At 56.2% G+C, this 20,692-nt stretch overlaps 1 protein-coding gene across 4 annotated transcripts in view; it reads left to right on the top strand.

Moving 5' to 3' along the window:
* ARHGEF10L (Rho guanine nucleotide exchange factor 10 like) overlaps positions 1–20,692 on the top strand; it is a 42,563-nt gene that overhangs the window by 17,477 nt on the left and 4,394 nt on the right. For 3 of the 4 annotated variants that reach the window (XM_077190157.1, XM_077190156.1, XM_077190158.1), the window contains 15 exons: positions 1,930–2,036; positions 3,568–3,645; positions 3,720–3,899; positions 5,544–5,660; positions 5,760–5,852; positions 6,671–6,844; positions 8,024–8,169; positions 9,275–9,462; positions 10,820–10,935; positions 11,797–11,924; positions 12,726–12,826; positions 14,077–14,198; positions 15,334–15,420; positions 16,104–16,324; positions 17,809–17,963. In XM_077190157.1, the coding sequence (XP_077046272.1) occupies positions 1,930–2,036; positions 3,568–3,645; positions 3,720–3,899; positions 5,544–5,660; positions 5,760–5,852; positions 6,671–6,844; positions 8,024–8,169; positions 9,275–9,462; positions 10,820–10,935; positions 11,797–11,924; positions 12,726–12,826; positions 14,077–14,198; positions 15,334–15,420; positions 16,104–16,324; positions 17,809–17,963 (2,013 nt within the window). Of the gene's footprint in view, positions 1–1,104; positions 1,465–1,929; positions 2,037–3,567; positions 3,646–3,719; positions 3,900–5,543; positions 5,661–5,759; positions 5,853–6,670; positions 6,845–8,023; positions 8,170–9,274; positions 9,463–10,819; positions 10,936–11,796; positions 11,925–12,725; positions 12,827–14,076; positions 14,199–15,333; positions 15,421–16,103; positions 16,325–17,808; positions 17,964–20,692 lie in introns of those variants that run through there. The other variant, XM_077190159.1, reaches the window with a different exon arrangement.

Raw genomic sequence — 20,692 nt, 5'->3', positions numbered from 1 at the left:
CCCGTAGGGAATGGGGAGCAGGAAACCCAAACCCCACAGCCCAGCAAAGCCCTTGGAGAGGGCGGTTTTTAGGGAATCCCCATCCTGCTCCCCTTTCCCATTTTCCTGGATTATTCCCTACATTTGAAGCTTTCCTTGGGCTCTTCCCACTCCTTGCAAACTCCAATTCTCTCCTCCCGTTTTTGGGATCAAACAGCCGCTCCCCCCCAGCAGCACCGGGGCTGTCCTGGGGTTTTCCCTGTGGGTTTTCCCCTGAATTCCCAATTCCCGGGGCCTTTCCCTGTCCCGCAGGGGACGGGGAGCGCAGGAGGAGCGCGGCCGAGGCGGAGAAGCCGCCGCGCTCCCGCCGGAGCTCCCGGGTTTCCCTGGAGCAGCCCGGGGCAGGTAGGATCCAGGGGAGGGAGGTAGGATCGATCCCGCTGGATCCCAGCGCCTGGAGCTTCCCGGGGGATCGGCCGCGTGTGTCCCCAGCATTCCCAGAGCATTCCCATGGCATCGGCTGCGTGTATTCCCAGAGCATTCCCATGGGATCAGCTGCGTGTATTCCCAGCATTCCCATGGGATCGGCTGTGCGTGTTCCCGGCATTTCTGAAGCTTTCCATGGGATCTGCTGTGTGTTCCCGGCATTCCCAGAGCATTCCCATGGGATCGGCTGTGCGTGCTCCCAGCATTCCCATGGGATCGGCTGTGCGTGTTCCCAGCGTTCCCATGGGATCGGCTGTGGTTCCCAGCATTCCCAGAGCATTCCCATGGGATCGGCTGTGCGTGTTCCCAGCATTTCTGCAGCTTTCCATGGGATGAGCTCTGTGTGTTCCCGGCGCTCCCATGGCATTCGCTGAGTGTTCCTGGCATTCCCAGACCATCCCTATGGGACATGTGTGTGTCCCGGCATTCCCGTGGGATCGGCTGTGTGTTCCCCGCATTCCCAGAGCATTTCCATGGGATTGGCTGTGTGTTCCCGGCTTTCCTGCAGCTTCCCATGGGGTGGGATCGGTTGTGTGTGTCCTGCCGTTCCCGCACCTTCCCATGGGATCGGTCCCGCCGTTTCCGCTGTTCCTGCCATTCCCATGGGATCGTTCCCGCTGTTCCCATGGGATCGTTCCCGCCGTTCCCGCCGTTCCCATGGGATCGGTCCTGCCGTTCCCGCCGTTCCCATGGGATCGGTCCCGCCGTTCCCGCATGGCCAGCGCGGCTTTGGGGCGCGGCAGTGCCGGGAGAGCATCCCCGGGGAGGAGGAGCCGAAATTAGGGAAGGAAAAAGGTCCCCGCAGCCCTTCCCTCCCTTCCTCCCTTCCCTTCCTCCTTCTCTCCCCCCAGCCCTTCCCCTTCCCGGGATTTCTGGCCCGGGATGGGGCCGGGGCCATGTGGAGGCGACGGCCGCGCTCCCATCCCACGTTTTCTTTGGCTCATCCCGAGCTTTCCTTGGCTCGCTCTCTCTCCTCCTCCTCGGCTGCTTCGGCCTCGGGTAAGGGCCGCCCGCTCCGGCGCCTCCCGCTTTTCCTGCGCTCCCGGCTCCTTCTCCCGGCTCCTTTTCCCGTTTCCTGGTGTCTCGGAGTGAGGACGAGGCACGGTTCCCGCTGTTCCCGGGTGGATTTTTGGGATGGGGACCCTCCCTGTCCCCTCCCCGTGGCGCTGTCCTGGTCCCCATTCCGGAACCTCCCACTTTTCCCGGCTCCTTTTCCCGTTTCCCGCTGTCTTGGAGTGAGGACGAGGCGCTGCTCCCGCTGTTCCAGGGCGGATTTTTGGGATGGGGACCCTCCCTGTCCCCTCCCGGTCCCATCCCCGCTCCTGCCCGGCTCATCCCGGTGTCGGGTGACCGCTCTGGGATACCGGGAATACCGGGAGGAGCGGGGCTGCGCCTCCGGCCCCGGAAGGCTCAGTTTGGGTCAGTTTGGGTCAGTTTGGGGTTTTTGGTGTTCCCGTGCCGCAGGGGACTCGGAGGAGGAGGACACCGGGTTCCTGGAGGTCACCGTGTCCGACATGAGGCACCCCCCGCCCGAGCTGGGCCCCGCGCCCGAGGGGCTGAGCCCGCAGCAGGTCCGGGATCGCCCGCGGCCGGGGCCTGCCCGGCATCGGGGCTTGCCTGGGATCGGGATCGGGGCTTGCCTGGGATTGGGGCTTTCCTGGGATTGGGGGCTTTCCCAGGATTGGGGCTTGCCTGGGACCGGGATCGGGGCTTGCCTGGGATTGGGATCGGGGCTTTCCCGGGATCGGGGCTTGCCTGGGATCGGGGGCTTTCCCGGGATCGGGGCTTTCCCGGGACTGGGATCACGGCTTTCCTGGGATCGGGGCTTGCCTGGGATTGGGGCTTTCCTGGGATCTGGGATCGGGGCTTTCCTGGGACTGGGGCTTTCCTGGGATTTGGGCTTTCCTGGGATTGGGATCATGGCTTTCCCAGGATCTGGGTTTGGGGCTTTCCTGGGATCTGCTGGGATCAGGGCTTTCCCAGGATCTGGGATCAGGGCTTTCCTGGGATTGGGATCACAACTTTCCTGGGATCAGGGCTTTCCTGGGATCGGAGCTTCCTTGGGATTGGGATCAGGGCTTCCCTGGGATTGGGATCAGGGCTTTCCTGGGATTGGGTATTTCCTGGGATCTGGGATTGGGGATTTACCGGGATCTGGGCTTTCCTGAGATTGAGATCAGGGCTTTCCTGGGACCTGGGATCAGGGCTTTCCTAGGATTGGGATCAGGGCTTTCCCGGAATCTCTGAGGACTGGGGCTTTCCCGGGATTGGGGCAGGGGGGCTTTCCCAGGATCTGGGGGGGTCCCAGCGTCCCCTGGGCCCCGTGATTGAGCAACAGGGAAATGCCGAGTCAGCAGAAGCGGTGCTGCTGAGTCAGCGCTTCCGCAGGGCTGGGGCTGGTTCCCTTTTCCTGGGATTTGGGGCTGGGGGATCACGGCTGAGCCCCACAGGCTGGGCCTGCCTTTCCCCTCTTCTGGGATTTGGGGATCAGGGCTGTGCCTGCATTTCTCTGGTCCTGGGATTTGGGATTTTGGGATTATGGCTGTTCCTGCATTTCCCCTATTCCAGGATTGGGGATTTTGAGATTATGGCTGTTCCTGCCTTTCCCCAATCCCAGGATTGAGGATTTTGGGATTATGGCTGTTCCTGCATTTCCCTGATCCCAGGATTGGGAATTGTCAGATCAGGGCTGTTCTTGCATTTCCGCAGTCCCAGGACTGAGGATTTTGGGATCAGGTCTGTGCCTGCCTTTCCCACTATATCAGGATTTGGGATTTTGGGATCAGGGCTGTGCCTGCATTTCCCCAGTCCTGGGATTTGGGACTGTGGGATCAGGGCTGTTCCTGCCTTTCCCCTATTCCGGGATTGGGGATTTTGGGATCAGGGCTGTTCCTGCCTTTCCCCTCTTCCGGGATTGGGGATTTTGGGATCAGGGCTGTTCCTGCCTTTCCCCAATTCTGGGATTGGGGATTTTGGGATCAGGGCTGTTCCTGCCTTTCCCCAATTCTGGGATTGGGGATTTTGGGATCAGGGCTGTTCCTGCCTTTCCCCTCTTCCGGGATTGGGGATTTTGGGATCAGGAGCCGTTGTGGTGCCCCGCAGGTGCTCCGGCGGCACATCCTGGGCTCCATCGTGCAGAGCGAGCGCAGCTACGTGGACTCCCTGAAGCGCATCCTGCAGGTGGGGGCCCGGCCGGGGTGGGACGGGGATCCCCCGGCGCGGCTCCCGCGATCCCAGCGCCGCAATTCCCGCAGGATTACCGGAACCCGCTGCTGGAGATGGAGCCCAAGGTGCTGAGCGCCCGCAAGTGCCAGCTGGTGTTCTTCCGGCTGAAGGAGATCCTGCAGTGCCACTCCATGTTCCAGATCGCCCTGGCCTCGCGCGTGGCCGAGTGGGACTCCAACGAGAAGATCGGGGACCTCTTCGTGGCCTCGGTGCGGGGAAATGGGAACAACGGCCCCAAATCCCACTGGGATCACAGCAAAAAACTGGGAATGGCCCCAGATCCTGCCGGGGTCCCGGCAAAGACTGGGAATGGCCCCAAATCCCACTGGGGTCCCAGCAAAAACTGGGAATGGCCCCAAATCCTGCTGGGGTCCCGGCAAAGACTGGGAATGGCCCCAAATCCCTCTCAGGTCCCAGCAAAAAATTGGGAATAGCCCCAGATCCTGCTGGGGTACCAGCAAACAGGGAATGGCCCCAAATACCTCTGGGATCCCAGCAAAAACCAGGAATGGCCCCAGTCCCTGCTGGGGTCCCAGCAAACACCAGGAATGGCCCCAGATTCTGTTCGGATCCCAGCAGAAACCAGGAATGGCCCCAAATCCCACTGGGGTCTCAGCAAACTCAGGGAATGGCCCCAAATACCCCTGGGGTCCCAGCAGAACCCAGGAATTGCCCCAAATCCTGTTTGGGTCCCAGCAAAATCCAGGAATGGCCCCAGTCCCTGCTGGGGTCCTGGCAAAGACTGGGAATGGCTCCAAATACCTTTGGGATCCCAGCAAAAACCAGGAATGGCCTCCAAAATCCGCCTGAGATCAGAGATTGGGAATCACCCCCAAACCTCCTCTGGGATCTCATAAAAATCCAGCAACAGCCCCAAAATTCCCCTGGGATCCCAGCAAAAGCCAGGAATGGCCCCAAATCCTGCTGGGATCCCAGCAAAAGCCAGGAATGGCCCCAAATCCTGCTGGGATCAGAGATTGGGAATCTCCCCACAGCCTCCTTTGGGATCTCATAAAAAGCCAGGAGTAGTCCCAGAATTCCCCTGGGATCCCAGCAAAAGCCAGGAATGGCCCCAAATCCCGCTGGGGTCCTATCAAAAACCGGGAATTGCCCCCAAAATCTCCCTGGGATCAGGGATTGGGAATCATCCCCAATCCTCCCCAAAGATTGGGAATTTCCCCCAAAACCCCCCTGGGATCAGAGGCTGGGAATCACCCCCAGACCTCCCCAGGGATCCCATTAGAGATCAGTAATTGCCCCCAAAACCCCCCTGGGATCTCATCAGTCAGGAATCACCCCCAAAATCCCTTGGGATCCCACCAGGGATGAGTGGAGTGATGGAGCCCAAATTGGGATGCCCCCAGCACCCCACGCTTTGCCCAGCCCGTTTTTTGGGAATCCCCACCTCATTCCCAGTGTCCTGTCCTCTCCCTATTCTCCCAAGTCGATGGTGCTTGACTCATGGCCTTGGTAGGATAAAAAACTGGGAATCTCCACCAAACTTTTCTTGGAATCCGACCAGGAATGGGTGAAGGATCGGAGTGATGCCACACCCCCAGCATTCCACAAATTCCCATTTTTTGGGAAGCCCCACACCATTCCCACTCTCCCTTCCTTTCCCAGTTCTCCAAGTCCATGGTGCCGGACTTGAGACCTCAGTAGGAAGAAAAATCAGGAATCAGCCCCAAACACCCCTTGGGATCCCACCAGGGATGGGTGGAGGATTGGAGTGGTGGGACAGCCCCAGCAGCTTGCCCACCCTGTTTTTTGGGAAGCCCCACCCTTTTTTTTGGGAAGCCCCATGCCATTTTTGGGAAGCCCCACGCCATTCCCGCTCTCCCATCCTCTCCCAGTTCTCCAAGTCCATGGTGCTGGACGTCTACAGCGACTACGTCAACAACTTCACCACGGCCATGTCCCTGATCAAGAAGGCCTGTCTGACCAAACCTGCCTTCCTGGACTTCCTCAAGGTCAGCGCCGCCCCTCCGCGGCTCCGCTTTTCCCAAAAATCCCCTTTTTATGGCATTTTCCCAAAAAACACCCGTTTTTGTGGCATTTTCCCCCGGCAGAAGCGGCAGATGGCCAGCGCCGACCGTGTCACGCTCTACGGGCTGATGGTGAAGCCCATCCAGAGGTTCCCTCAGTTCATCCTGCTCCTGCAGGTGAGACGAGGGAGAGGTTCTGGAGGACATCAGGGAGGTTCTGGAGGACATCAGGGAGCTTTTGGAGAAGGTTTCAGGGAGGTTCTGGAGATGCAGGTGTTTGGGTGCTGCAGGACAATGCCAGTTTTTGTGGATTTTTTTGATTTTTTTTTATTTTTGGATCCATCCCAAGGATCATCTCCTAAGCTTTGAATTTGGAGGTGCCCAAAGTGCTCCCAATTCCCTCAGTCCATCTTTCGGCCAGTGAGAGAAGGGAGGTTCTGGAGGACTTTGGTTGGGGAGGCTCTGGAGAAGGTCTTGGGGAACTTTAGGAGAAGATTTTGGGGAGCTCTTGGAGAAGGTTTTTGGAGGTTCTGGAAAAGGTTTTGGGGAGCTTTTGGAGGAGGTTTCGGAGAGGTTCTGGAGAAGGTTTCGGAGAGGTTTTGGGCAAGGTTGCAGAGATTCTAGAAAAGGTTTTGAGGAGGCTCTGGAGAAGGTTTGAAGAGGTTCTGGAGAAGGTTTTTGGGAGGTTCTGGAGAAGGTTTTTGGAGGTTCTGGACAAGGACTGGGGAGGCTCCAGAGAAGGTTTTGAGGAGGTTCTGGACAAGGACTGAGGAGGTTCTGGAGAAGGTTTTGAGGAGGTTCTGGAGAAGGTTTTTGGGAGGTTCTGGAGAAGCACCTTTTGGAGGCTGCATGACAGAGACACACTTTGGAGTGGGCGCCCTGCTTGGATTTTTTGGATCCACCCAAGGATCATCCTCCAGACCTCGGTGTGGGAGGCTCCGTAAGCGTTGCCGTGGTGGTTCCTCAGGGCCATTCCCGGTGTTTCCGTGTCCCAGGACATGCTGAAGAACACCCCGCGTGGCCACGCCGACCGCCTGTCGCTGCAGCTGGCGCTGACCGAGCTGGAGACGCTGGCCGAGAAGCTCAACGAGCAGAAGCGCTTGGCCGACCAGGTGGCCGAGATGCAGCAGCTCAGCAAGAGCATCAGCGACCGCAGCAGCTTCAACAAGGTGGGGGCTCCTCATCACCTTCATCCTCATCCTCATCCTCCGGCTCGTCTTCATCCTCAGCCTTATGGTCCTCGTCCTCCTTGTCCTCACCTCATTTCCCTCATCCTCCTTTTCTTCATCCTCCTCATCCTCCTCCTCACCCACATCCTCGTCCTCCTCGTCCTCATTTTCCTCGTTCTCCTTGTCCTCACCTCATCTTCCTCATCTTCTTTATCTTCCTCCTCCTCCTCCTCTTCCTCCTCCTCTTCCTCCTCCTCCTCTTCCTCCTCATCTTCCTCCTCCTCCTCCTCGTCCTCATTCTCCTCGTCCTCCTTGTCCTCACCTCATCTTCCTCATCTTCTTTTTCTTCCTCCTCCTCCTCCTCCTCTTCCTCCTCATCTTCCTCCTCTTCCTCCTCCTCTTCCTCCTCTTCCTCCTCCTCTTCCTCCTCTTCCTCCTCCTCCTCCTCCTCCTCCTCATCTTCTTCCTCCTCCTCCTCATCCTGATCCTCAGCAGGGTTTGGAGCTGCTGGGTGGGATTTGTGGCTCCCTGCCCACACTGGGTTTTTTTGGGAAGCAGGATCCCTGTTTGCTCCCAGAGGATCTTGATCCAAACCAAGCCTTGAGGGTGGAATTTGGGAATTCCTCCCCGAGGATCTGCTGGGTTTGGATTTGGAGCTCCCACTCCATGTGTGGAGTCTTCAGGTTCTGGAGAAGGTTTCTGGGAGGTTCTGAAGGAGGTTTGGGAGCTTTTGGAGGAGGTTTTTGGGAGGATCTGGAGAAGGTTTTTGGGAGGATATGGAGAAGGATTGGGGAGATTCTGGAGGAGATGGGGAGCTTTTGGAGAACGTTTTGGGAACTTTTGGAGAACGTTATGGGAGCTTTTGGAGAAGGTTTTGGGAGCTTTTGGAGAAGGTTTTGGGAGGTTCTAGAGAAGGTTGGGGACCTTCTGGAGACCTTCTGGGGAGTGGTGGAGAAGGTTTAGAGACGTTCTTGAGAAAGTTTTTCAGAGGTTCTGGAGATGTTTTCCGTGAGGTTCTGGAGGAGGTTGTGGGAGGTTCTGCGGGAAGCTGGGGACCTCTTGGAGCCGCTTTATTTTTTTGTCAATGCTGGGAATTGACGATTCCGACTCCGTGGTGGGATTGGCCACTCCGGGGTGGCATCTCCAGCCTGGAGTCACCATCTGGGGGTTGTCCTGCAGCTGCTGAGCTCGGGGCAGCGGCAGCTGCTGCTGTGCGAGACGCTGACCGAGACGGTGTACGGGGACCGCGGGCAGCTGCTCAAGTCCAAGGAGAGGAAGGTGTTCCTGCTCAGCGACCTCCTGGTCTGCGCCAACGTCAACTTCAAGTACGTGCGGGGCACCTCCCGACCCCAGAACCCTCGGGAGATCTCAGCACATCCCCATCCTCTTCTTCCTCCTTGTCGTCCTCACCTTCCTCCTCCTCATCCTTGTTTTCCTCCTCGTCCTCCTCGTTGTCCTCATCCTGCTCTCATCCTCCTCGTTCTCCTCCTCCTCTTTCTCCTCCTTCTCCTTCTCCTTCTTCTCCTTCTCCTTCTTCTCCTTCTCCTTCTCCTTCTCCTCCTCCTCCTCCTCCTTCTCCTCATTTTTGGGGGAAATCCCATCGAGTTTGGGGTGTCTGGGGTGGATCCCCATTGAGTTGGAGGTTTTGGGGGGGTTCCCATTGGGTTTGAGGTTTTTGGGGGGAATCCCATCAAATTTGGGGTTTTTAGAGGAATCCCACTGAGTTTGGGGTTTTTAAGGGGGGATCCTACCCAGTCTGAGGTTTTTGGGGGAAATCCCATTATGTTTAGGGTTTTTGGGAGAATTCCCATTGAGTTTGGTTTTTTTGGGAGAATTCCCATTGAGTTTGGGGTTTTTGGGGGGGATCCCCATTGAGTTCGGTTTTTTTTGGGAGATCCCATCAAGTTTGGGGTTTGCCTACCCACCTTTGGCCTGTCTCCCTCCCTGCTGCTGTGGGGTCTCAGAGCTGCTGTTGGATTTGGGAATGGAGTGGAGTTGGCGGGATTTGATGCTGCCAACTGGGAAAACCTCACGAAATTCCCAAAATCCCACTGAATCCCCCCTTTTTCCCCTCTCCAGACCAGTGCCTGCAGGGTAGGTGCCAGGTGTGCTGTGCTGTGTTGTGTGCCCCACCTTTGGGGGTTCCTGCACGGTGTGGGGTGCTCGTTCTGCGGGATGCCTTTTCCGGGGGGAAATCCATGGTTTTTGGGAAAATCCGGGGGGGTTTTGACTTGGCAAAGATTGGCAGAGGCCAGCTGGAAATCAGTGGCCCCACATTCTGGGGTTCCTGCATGGCGTGGGGTGCTCGGCTTGCAGGACGCGTATTTTTGTGGGGGAGAAAAAACCAGGGCAGGGGGTGGTTTCTTGGGAAAACCCATGGATTTTGGGAAAATCCGGGATTTCCTTGACCTGGAATTCTTGCCTTGGCAGAGGCCAGCTGGAAATCAGCAGCCTGGTGCCGCTGGGCCCCAAGTACGTGCTGAAGTGGAGCACGGCCCTCCCGCAGGTGCAGGTGGTGGAGGTGGGCCAGGAGAGCGGCGCCGGTGACAAGGACAGCGCCGCGGCCGCGGCCAACGCCGGCCAGCGCTGGCACGCGCCCGCCGGCCAGGCCGCCCACAGTGAGCTCCCGGGGGCACCTGGGGGGCGCGGGGCTCTCGCCCCTCTGAGGGGCGCTGGAGTCACCAAGGCAGCGCCCGGGGCCTTGCTCCTGGTGGGACAGCCTGCCTGGGCAGGGATCTGGGGCTGTTGTAGGGGATTTTGGGGGGTTTTAGGGCATTTGGGGGTGTTCTAGGGCATTTTACCCATCTGAGGGGTAGTGGAGTCACCAGTGCAGCACTTGGGGCCTCGTTCCCGGTGGGAGAACCTCCCTCGGTGGGGATTTGGGGGGTTTTAGGGGATTTGGGGGTATTCTAGGGGATTTGGGGGTGTTCTGGGGAATTTGATGGGTTTTAGGGGATTTGGGGGTGTTTTAGGGGATTTGGGGGAGGTTTTAGGGGATTTGGAGTGTTCTAGGGCATTTTACCCATCTGAGGGGTGGTGGAGTCACCAATGCAGCACTTGGGGCCTTGTTCCTGGTGGGAGAACCTCCCTGGGCTGGGATTTGATGGGTTCTAGGGGATTTGGGGGTATTCTAGGGGATTTGGGGGGGGTTTAGGGGATTTGGGGGTGTTCTAGGGCATTTTACCCATCTGAAGGGTGGTGGAGTCACCAGTGCAGCACTCAGGGCCTCGTTCCTGGTGGGAGAACCTCCCTGGGCTGGGATTTGATGGGTTCTAGGGGATTTGGGGGTGTTCTGGGGAATTTGGGGGTGTTCTGGGGAATTTGATGGGTTTTAGGGGATTTGGGGGTGTTTTAGGGGATTTGGGGGGGGTTTAGGGGATTTGGGGGTGTTCTAGGGCATTTTACCCATCTGAGGGGTGGTGGAGTCACCAATGCAGCACTCGGGGCCTCATTCCTGGTGGGAGAACCTCCCTGGGCGGGGATTTGGGGGCGTTGTAGGGGATTTGAGGGGGTTTTAGGGGATTTCACCATTCTGGGAGATGGTCCGGGCCTCATTCCTGGTGGGATGCCCTTGGTGGGATGTGATTTGGGGGGTTTTAGGGGGTTTTAGGGGATTGCACTGCTCTGGGAGGTGGTGGAGTCACAGATGTGGAGCTCCAGTCTCATTCCCAGTAGGAGAGCCTCCCTGGGCTGGGATTTGGGGGATTTTAGGCAGATTTCACCACTCTGGGAGGTGATGCAGTCACGGATGTGGCACTCCAGCCTCATTCCTGGCAGGAGAACCTCCCTGGGCTGGATCCGGGGGATTTCACCACTCCGGGAGTCCCCATCCATGGAGATGTTTGACCCCGCGGCCCCGCTCGGGGCCGTCCCTGGTGGTGTTGGGTCACGGGCTGGGCTCCATCTCGGATCTTCTCCATCCTGGTGGATCCCGTGGCGCTCCGTGCGCTGAAATCCCGGTTTTTCTCCCCGAAGATAAGGTCTACCTGGGCCCCCCGCGGCTCTTCCAGGAGCTGCAGGACCTGCAGAAGGACCTGGCGGTGGTGGAGCAGATCACGCTGCTCGTCAGCACCCTGCACGGCACCTACCAGGTACCGCCGCATTCCCGGGAACCGCCGCATTCCTGGGAACCGCCGCATTCCCGGGAACCACCCGCATTCCCGGGAACCACCGCATTCCTGGGAACTGCCCGCATTCCCAGGAACTGCTGCGCTCCTGGGAACCACTGCACTCCTGGGAACTGCCGCATTCCCGGGAACCGCCCACATTCCTGGGAACCACCGCATTCCTGGGAACTGCCCGCATTCCTGGGTACTGCCCGCATTCCCAGGAACTGCTGCGCTCCTGGGAACCGCTGTGCTCCTGGGAACTGCTGCATTCCTGGGAACCGCTGTGCTCCTGGGAACCGCTGCATTCTGCATTTCTGGGAGCCACTGCGCTCCTGGGAACTGCTTCACTTCCAGGAACTGTTGCATTCCCAGGAACTGCCGCATGTCCTGGGAACTGCCGCATTCCTGGGAACTGCTGCGCTTCCAGGAACTGCCGCATTCCTGGGAACTGCCGCATTCCCAGGAACCGCCGCATTCCCAGGAGCTGCTGCATTTCTGGGAACCACTGCATTCCTGGGAACCGCTGTGCTCCTGGGAACTGCTGCATTCCCAGGAACCGCTGCGCTTCCAGGAACTGCCGCATTCCTGGGAACTGCCACATTCCCGGGAACTGCCACATTCCCAGGAACTGCCGCATTCCCGGGAGCTGCTGCATTTCTGGGAACCGCCCGCATTTCTGGGAACTGCCACATTCCTGGGAACTGCTGCATTCCCAGAAACCGCTGCATTTCCGGGAACTGTTGCATTTCTGGGAACCGCCGCATTCCTGGGAACCGCCGCAGCTCCTCCGGGCGGGATCCGGGCTGGTCCCGGCTCTGAGGAACCATTCCCGGTGTTCTCCAGAACCTGAACATGACGGTGGCGCAGGACTGGTGCCTGGCCCTGCAGAGGATGATGAAGGTCAAGGAGGAAGAGATCCACTCGGCCAACAAGTGCCGGCTGCGGCTGCTGCTGCCCGGGAAACCCGACAAGTGAGGCGGGAATGTGGGATATGGAGGGGGAGGAGAAGGAAGATGGGGAGGATGAGGGTGAGGGTGAGGAAGAAGAAGAGAGAGAGGAGGATGGGGAGGATGAAGAGCAGGATGAAGATGATGAGGAAGAAGAGGATGAGGAAGATGGGGATGAGGGAGAGGAGAAAGGAGGAGGTGGAGGAGGAAAAAGAGCAGGATGAAGATGATGAGGAGGATGAGGAAGATGATGGGGAGGAGGATGATGGGAATGAGGGTGAAGATGATGAGGATAATGATGGTGAGGAGGAGGATGATGGGGATGAGGAAGATGAGGAGGAAGAGGAGAAAGGATGAGGAGAAAGAAGAGCAGGATGAAGGTGAAGAGGATGAGAAGAATGAAGAAGATGAGGAGGAGGATGAGGAGGAGGAGAATGATAGGGATGAGGATGAAGATGAGAAGGAGGAGGATGATGGGGATGAGGAATGAAGATGAGGAGGATGATGGGGATGAGAATGATGGTGAGGAGGGAGGAGGATGAAGATGAGGAAGAGGAAGACGATGGGGATGAGGATGAAGATGAGGAAGAGGAAGATGGGGATGAGGACAAATTATGGTGAGGAGGAGAATGAAGATGAGGAGGAGGAAGGTGATGGGGATGAGGATAATGGGGAGGATGAAGATGAGGAGGAGGATGGGGATGAGGATAACGATGGTGAGGAGGAGGATGAAGATGATGAGGAGGAGGAGGATGATGGGGCTGGGGCTGATGGGGATCAGGATAACGATGATGAGGATGAGGCTGAAGGCCGCCGTGCCCGCAGGTCGGGGCGCCCCATCAGTGTCATGGTGGTGTTCATCACCCCCAGCCCCCTGAGCAAGATCTCCTGGGTGAACCGGCTGCACCTGGCCAAGATCGGCCTGCGTGAGTCCCGCTCTGCCCGAAACCCGGGGGAAACCGGGAGCCAGGGGAGGGAGGAGAACGGGGAGGGCCTGGAGGAGGTTTGGGAGGCTTTGGGGAAGCTTGGGGAGAAGGTTTGGGAATTTCCTGGGAAGGCTGGGGGGGTTCTGGAAAAGGTTTGGAAGGTTTTTGGAGAAGGCTTGGAAAAGTTTGGGGAGTGTTGGGGAGGTTCTGGAGAAGGCTTGGAAAAGTTTGGGGGATGTTGGGGAGGTTCTGGAGAAGGTTGGGAAAAGTTTGGGGGATGTTGGGGAGGTTCCAGAGACTTGGGGAGGTTCTGGAGAAAGTTTGGAGAAGTTTGGGGGATGTTGGGGAGGTTCCAGAGACTTGGGGAGGTTCTGGAGAAAGTTTGGAGAAGTTTGGGGGATGTTGGGGAGGTTCCGGAGGTTTGGGGAGGTTCTGGAGAGGGCTTGGGAGGCTTTGGGGAAGCTTGTGGTAAAGGTTTTAGGGAGGTTCTGAGGTTTGGGGTTGGGAGGTTCTGGAGGTTTGGGAGGTTTTGGGGAGGTTCTGGAGAAGGCTTTGGGGGAGGTTCTGGAGAAGGTTGTGGGAAGGTTCTGAGAAGGTTGGGGAGGTTTTTGGGAAAAGTTTGTGAGGTTTGGGGAAGGCTTAGGTGTTCTGGGGAAGTTTTGGGAGGCTTTGGACAATGTTGGGAAGGTTTGGGGAGGTTCTGGAGGAGGTTCTGGGGAAGGTTTGGGAGGTCCTGGTAAAGGTTTAGGAACTTTTTGAGAAGGTTGAGGAGGTTCTGGAGGAGGTTGGGGAGGTTTGGGAGAAGGTTTTTGGAAGTTTTTGGAGAAGGTTTTGGAGAAGGTTTTTGGAAGTTTTTGGAGAAGGTTTGGGAGGTTATGGAGGACATTTGGGAGCTTCTGGAGAAGGTCTGGGAGGTTTTGGAAAAGGTTGGGGAGATTTGGGAGATCTGGGAGGTTTCAAAGGAGGTTGGGAAGGTTTTGGAGAAGGTTTGGAAGCTTTTTGAGGTTGGATAATCCCATATCCACGAGCCAGAACCCCCATCCCAACCTGATGTCAGGGAATGCCTTACGATGAAACTTTTTCCCGTAAATTTGGTTTTTTGGGATTTTTTCCCCCTCCACACTGCAATGATTCTGAGAAGGGGATGAGGCACATCCCAAATCCATGGAAAGCGGTGGGTTGGGGTGGGGATGGATCCCAGAGGGGGAGTTTGGGGCGGGGGTGATCCCGGCGCTCCCGGTTTTCCACAGGGGATGAGAACCAGCCGGGCTGGCTCTGCCCCGACGAGGACAGGAAGAGCCGAGCGCCCTTCTGGTGCCCCATCCTGTCCTGCCACATTCCAGCCTTCTCCTCCAAAGCCTTGGATCTGCAGGTGAGAGCCGGAAAAAACCCAGATCTGGCCGGGAAGGGCACAAATCCCACCCTGGAGGGGATGGAAAACCCCAAATCCAGCTGGGAAAGGCACAAATCCCAACCTGGAGGGGATGGAAAATCCCAAATCCAGCTGGGAAAGGCACAAATCCCAACCTGGAGGGGATGGAAAATCCCGAATCCAGGCGGGAAAGGCACAAATCCCAACCTGGAGGGGATGGAAAATCCCGAATCCAGCTGGGAAAGGCACAAATCCCAACCTGGAGGGGATGGAAAATCCCGAATCCAGGCGGGAAAGGCACAAATCCCAGTCTGGAGGGGATGAAAAAGGCAGGAATTGGGGCAATCCAGCCTGGAAAGTTGGGAATAGCAGTGGGATCCCAGATTTAGGGATCTGCACTGACATGCTGCCTGCTTGGGATAATTTGGGTTCTCCATCCCCTGTCCCTTCATATCCGTGATTTTGGAGCAGAAAAGCACAAATCCCACACTGGAGGGGCTGGAAAAGGAAGGAATTGATGGAATCTAAGGGGGAAAACTGGGAATGGCAGCCGGATCCCAAATTTTGGAGAATGTGATGATATTCTGCCTGCTTGGGATAATTTGGGTTCTCCATCCCCTGTCCCTTCATATCTGTGATTTTGGGGCAGAAAAGCACAAATCCCATAAATCCCACAGTGGAGGGGCTGGAAAAGGCAGGAATGGGGGCATTCCAAGGGGCAAAGTTGGGAATGGCAGTTGGATCCCAAGTTTTGGGGTTCCCACTGATCCTCTGCAAGTTTGGGATGATTTGGGTTCTCCATCCCCTTTCCCTTCATATCCATGATTTTGGGAGGAAAGGCACAAATCCCACAGTGGAGTGGCTGGAAAAGGAAGGAATTGATGGAATCTAAGGGGGGAAATTGGGAATGGCAGCCAGATCCTGAATTTTGGGGTTCTGACTGATCCCCTGCCTGCTTGGGGTGATTGGGGTTCTCCATCCCCTTTCCCTTCATATCCATGATTTTGGGGCAGAAAAGCACAAATCCCACACTGGAGGGGCTGGAAAAGGCAGGAATTGGAGCATCCATTCCAAGGGAGAAATTGGGGAATTGCGGCCAGGCCGGGTCCCAATCCCAATATTTTGGTTCCCACAGCTCGGAGCTGCCGTCCACAATCCCGTCCATTCCTCGCTCCTGGGGTTCTCGGCCGTCAGCACCTCCCTGCCCCAGGGCTTCCTGTGGGTGAGCACAGCCCGGAATACCGGGGTTGGGATTTGGGGTTGTTTGGGGTTTGGGGTCATTTGGGGTTCAGGATTTGGGGTTTGGTGTTAGTTGGGGTTTGGGGTTATTTGGGGTTCAGGATTTGGGATTTGGGGTTTGGGGTTATTTGGGGTTCAGGATTTGGGGTTATTTGAGGTTTGGGATTTGGGGTTATTTGTGATTTGGGGTTTGGGGTTATTTGGGGTTCAGGATTTGGGGTTTGGTGTTAGTTGGGGTTTGGGGTTATTTGGGGATTTGGGGTTTGGGATTTGGAAAATCCCAAATTTGGGGATGGCTCTGGCCGGAATCCTCTTCCCAGGGATGCTCATTCCTGTTTTTCCTGATGGTGGGAGAGGGGCAGGAGGAGGTGGGGGGACAGGTGGGGATCTCTGGGTGAGCACAACCCCAAACAGATCCCAGTATTTGGGATTTGGGGTTGTTTGGGATTTGGGATGGCTCTCAGAATCCTGGGATGCTCATTCCTGGTTTTCCTGCCCCACAGGTGGGAGGGGGGCAGGAGGGAAGGTGGAGATCTCTGGGTGAGCACAACACCAATGGATCCCGGGATTTGGGATTATTTGGGGTTTTGGATCTGGGACTGGGATTTGGGACGGCTCTGTTGGAATCCCGGGATGCTCATTCCCACTTTTCCCACTTTTCCCCAGGTGGGAGGGGGGCAGGAGGGGGCGGGGGGGCAGGTGGAGATCTTCTCCCTGAACCGCTCCGTGCCCCGAACCGTCAAATCCTTCCCGGTGCCGGCCCCGGTGCTGTGCATGGAATTCATCCCGGAGCCGCATCCCGAGGATCCCGCGGAGCAGGGAATGGCCCCGGACCCGACCCCCAACGCCCCCCACCCCGCAGTGTGCCTGGGGCTGCAGGACGGGAGGTGAGATCCCAAACCCCAGCCCTCATCCCAAATCCTGGCTCCCATCCCAAATCCCAGGCCCGATCCCAGGTCCCAGCTCCCATCCCGGGTCCCAGCTCCCATGCTGGGTCCTGGCTCCCATCCCAAATCCCAGGCCTGATCCCAGATTCCAGATCCCAGCTCCCACCCCGCTCCCTCCCTGCACTCTGGGGCTGATCCCGATCCCGATCCTGATCCCATTCTCTCCCCTGTGCTCCGGGGCCATTCCTGATCCCGCTCCCACTCTCTGCTGGCGCTGCAGGACCAATCCTGATCCCAAATCCCAGCCCTGACCCCGCTCTCTCCCTGTGCTCCAGGGCTGATCCCGATCCCTGCCCACGCTCCAGGGTTGATCCCGAATCCCAGCTCTGATCCCACTGTCTCCCAGCGCTGTGGGGCCGATCCCGATCCCCTTCTCTCCCCATACTCTGGGGCCAATCCTGATCCTGATGATCCTGATCCCGTTCTCTCCTGGTGATGCGGGGCCGATCCCAATCCCCTTCTCTCCCCGTACTCCGGGGCCAATCCTGATCCTCATGATCCCTATGATCCCTATGATCCCATTCTCTCCCCATGCTGTGGGGCTGATCCTGATCTGTTCTCTCCCCATACTCTGGGGCCAATCCCGATGATCCTGATCCCATTCTCTCCCTGCTCGGTGGGGTTGATCCTGATCCCAATTATCCCAACCCTGCTGTCCCTGCCCGCGCTCTGGGGCCAATCCCAATGATCCCAATCATGCCAATGATCCCGATGATGCCGATGATGATGAGGATGCTGATGATGTGGATGATAATGTTGATGATGATGCCAATGATGATACGGATGATGATGAGGATGCGGATGATGATGATGCGGATGCTGCTGATGATGGTGATGCCGATGATGATGATGATGATGATGATGATGATGATGCGGATGCTGATGATGCCAATGATGATGATGATGCTGATGATGCGGATGATGCTGCTGCTGCTGCTGATGATGCCGATGATGATGATGCTGATGGTGCTGATGATGATGATGATGCTGTTGCTGATGATGCCAATGATGATGCTGATGCTGATGATGCGGGTGATGATGATGCTGATGCGGATGATGATGATGCTGCTGCTGCTGATGATGATGTGGATGCTGATGATGCCGATGATGATGCTGATGATGATGTTGCTGATGATGATGATGATGATGCCGATGCTGCTGATGATGCCGATGATGCTGATGATGCTGATGATGCGGGTGATGATGATGCTGATGCGGATGCTGATGCTGCTGCTGCTGATGATGTTGCTGCTGATGATGATGATGCTGATGCGGATGCTGATGCTGCTGATGATGATGATGTTGCTGATGATGATGATGCTGATGATGCTGATGCGGGTGATGATGATGCTGATGATACTGATGATGATGATGATGTTGCTGATGATGATGATGCTGATGCGGATGCTGCCGCTGTCGCGCAGCCTGCTGGTGTTCGGCGCGGTGGCGGCGGGGACGCCGGTGCTGCAGCGCTGCCGCGTGCCGGGCGCGGTGCCCGTGCTGTGCCTGCGGAACAGCCCCGCGTTCCTGCTGGCCGGGCTGCAGGACGGCAGCGTCGCCGCCTTCCCCCGCAACCACGGTGAGCGCTGGGAACGCCCCACGGGAACGGGGTGGGTCCTGCTCAGGAAATCCCCTCGGGATTGGGATGGATCCCCCTGTAGGATGAATCCCTGTTTAGGATATCCCGTTGGGATTGGGATGAATCCCCCTGTAGGATGAATCGCCGTTTAGCATACCCTGTCGGGATTGGGATAGATCCCCGTTTGGGATAGCCTGTCAGGATTGGGTTAAATCCCCCTTTAGAATAAATCCCCCTTTAGGATATCCTATTGGGATTGGGATAAATCCCCCTTTAGGATAAATCTTCCTTTAGGATATGACACATGGATTGGGATGAATCCCTGTTTAGGATATCCCACTGGGATTGGGATGAATCCCCATTTGGGATAGCCTGTCGGGATTGGGTTCAATCCCCCTTTAGGATCAATCCCCCTTTAGGATCAATCCCTCTTTAAGATATCCTATTGGGATTGGGATGAATCCCTGTTTGGGATATCCCATCAGGATTGGGATGGATCCGTGTTTGGGATATCCCATTGGGATTGGGATGGATCCCTGTTTGGGATATCCCATTGGGATTGGGATGGATCCATGTTTGGGATTTCCCATCGGGATTGGGATGGATCCCTGTTTGGGATATCCCGTCGGGATTGGGATGAATGAATCCCTCTTTAGGATAAATTCCCCTGTAGGATATCCTGTCGGGATTGGGATAAATCCCTGTTTAGGATAAATCCCCCTTTAGGACATCCCATGGGGATGAATCCATATTTAGGATTGATATTTAGGATATCCTGTTGGGATTGGGGTAAATCCCCACTTATGATATCCCATCAGGATAAATCCCAATTTAGGGGGTCCCAGTGGGATAAATTCCTATTTAATATCCATATTTAGGATATCCCATCAAGATAAATCCCCATTTAGGATAAATCCCCATTTAAGGCCATTGGGATTGGGATGAATCCCTGTTTAGGATAAATCCCCATTTAGGATATTCCATCAGGATAAATTCCTATTTAGGATCCATATTTAGGATATCCCATCAGGATAAATCCCTGTTTAGGATAAATCTCTGTTTAGGATATCCCATGGGGATGAATCCATATTTAGGATCAATATTTAGGATATCCTGTTGGGATTGGGATAAATTCCCATTTAGGATGTCTCCTCTGTATAAACCTGATTTAGGATTTCCCATTTTGGATAAAGCCCCATTTTTCCTTTGTTTTCCCAATATTTTCCCCTTCCCTTGGCAGCCCCAGAGCAGGAAAATCCCATTTTCCCATGCTGGATCCAAACAAACTCATTTTGGGGGAAAACCTTGGGGAAATGGTCCTGGGGAGGGGCTGCTGCAGATCCAGGGTGGGATCACAAGGAATGGGAATTTTTGCCTTCCCAAAATTCCCAGTGTTAGGGCTGGAAATGGCATTGGTCCCCCCCAACCCCCCCGGGTGGAAAATTCCCTTTATTCCCTGGATTTTGGGGTAACTTTCCCAGGATTTGGCTCAGGCTGAGGTCCCATCCTGCTGTGATCCCTCTTCTGCAGGAATTCCTGGGTTGGGAAATTCCCTGTTTTCATCACTAGGGGGTTGGGGAGAGCCGGGAATCCGGCGGAATTTTCGGACACAGTTCTGGGTTTTCTCCAGGAAAAGCTGCAGGAAGCAGCACCTGGCTCAATCCCGAGCCACCCAATCCCCCTAAACTCAGATTTTTGGGATTGTGCCAATCCCCTCTCCCAAATGGTGGCAATGCTGGGAGCCAATTAAAGGGATCTAATTAATTTTAATTGATTAAACAGCAGCCACGGGGGACAGTTCTTAACCTCATCCCGATTTTTTTGGGAGGAATGAGCTTCCCTGGAATCACTCCTTTTCCCTGGAAATTGGGATATGCTGGGAGCAGGGCTTGGAGCATCCAAAGGCTCCAGATTCCTGGGATCTGAGGGTTTGGATACAAAAACATGGATTGGGAATGAAAAGAAGGAAAGTGACAATGGATCAGAGCCTCTGGCCTTGGATTCATCCTGATCCAGCTGCTCCCGGATCCTCGGGATTGGGCCTGGAGTGGCCCTTCCAGAGCAAATCTGTTTAAAAAAACATGGAATTTGGGCTTTTCCAAGGAGCCCTCAGGGTGGAGGTGGCTGCTCCTTCCCTGCTCCAGTGCCATGTGTGGTGGGAAAAGGGAATTTTGGGAATGCTGGGAGGTGGGAATGACCCTCCTGGTGACTCCTGGGGGAGCTCAGCCGCACCTGGAGCTTCCCGGCTGTGCCAAGTTCCCTGTTTTCCCTGTTATCCCATTCCACGTGTGCTCAGCATTCCCTGTTTTCCCTGTTATCCCATTCCACGTGTGCTCAGCATTCCCTGTTTTCTGTTACCCTGTTCCATGTGTACTGAGCGTTCTGTGTTTTTCCTGTTATCCCGTTCCCTCTTATCCCAATCCCCGTTATCCCCTGCCCTGTTGTTATCCCGTTCCCCATTCCCTGGTACCCCATTCCATTATCCCATTCCCTGTTATCCTATTCCCCATTATCCCATTCCCTCTATTCTGTTGCCATTATCCTGTTCCATGTTTTCCTATTCTATGTTTTCCTGTTCCCTGTTACCCCATTCCTGACCCCATTCCTGACCCCATTCCCACTGATCCCATTCCCAGAGGTTTAAGGGACACAGGCTTGTTGCGGATGCTCCAGGTGGGGTTGGGGCCCATTCCTGATCCCATTCCTGACCCCATTCCTGACCCCATTCC

Source organism: Agelaius phoeniceus, chromosome 24 (assembly GCF_051311805.1).
Source record: "Agelaius phoeniceus isolate bAgePho1 chromosome 24, bAgePho1.hap1, whole genome shotgun sequence".
Taxonomy (NCBI): Eukaryota; Metazoa; Chordata; class Aves; order Passeriformes; family Icteridae; genus Agelaius; species Agelaius phoeniceus.
This window is presented reverse-complemented; position numbering and strand designations above follow the sequence as displayed.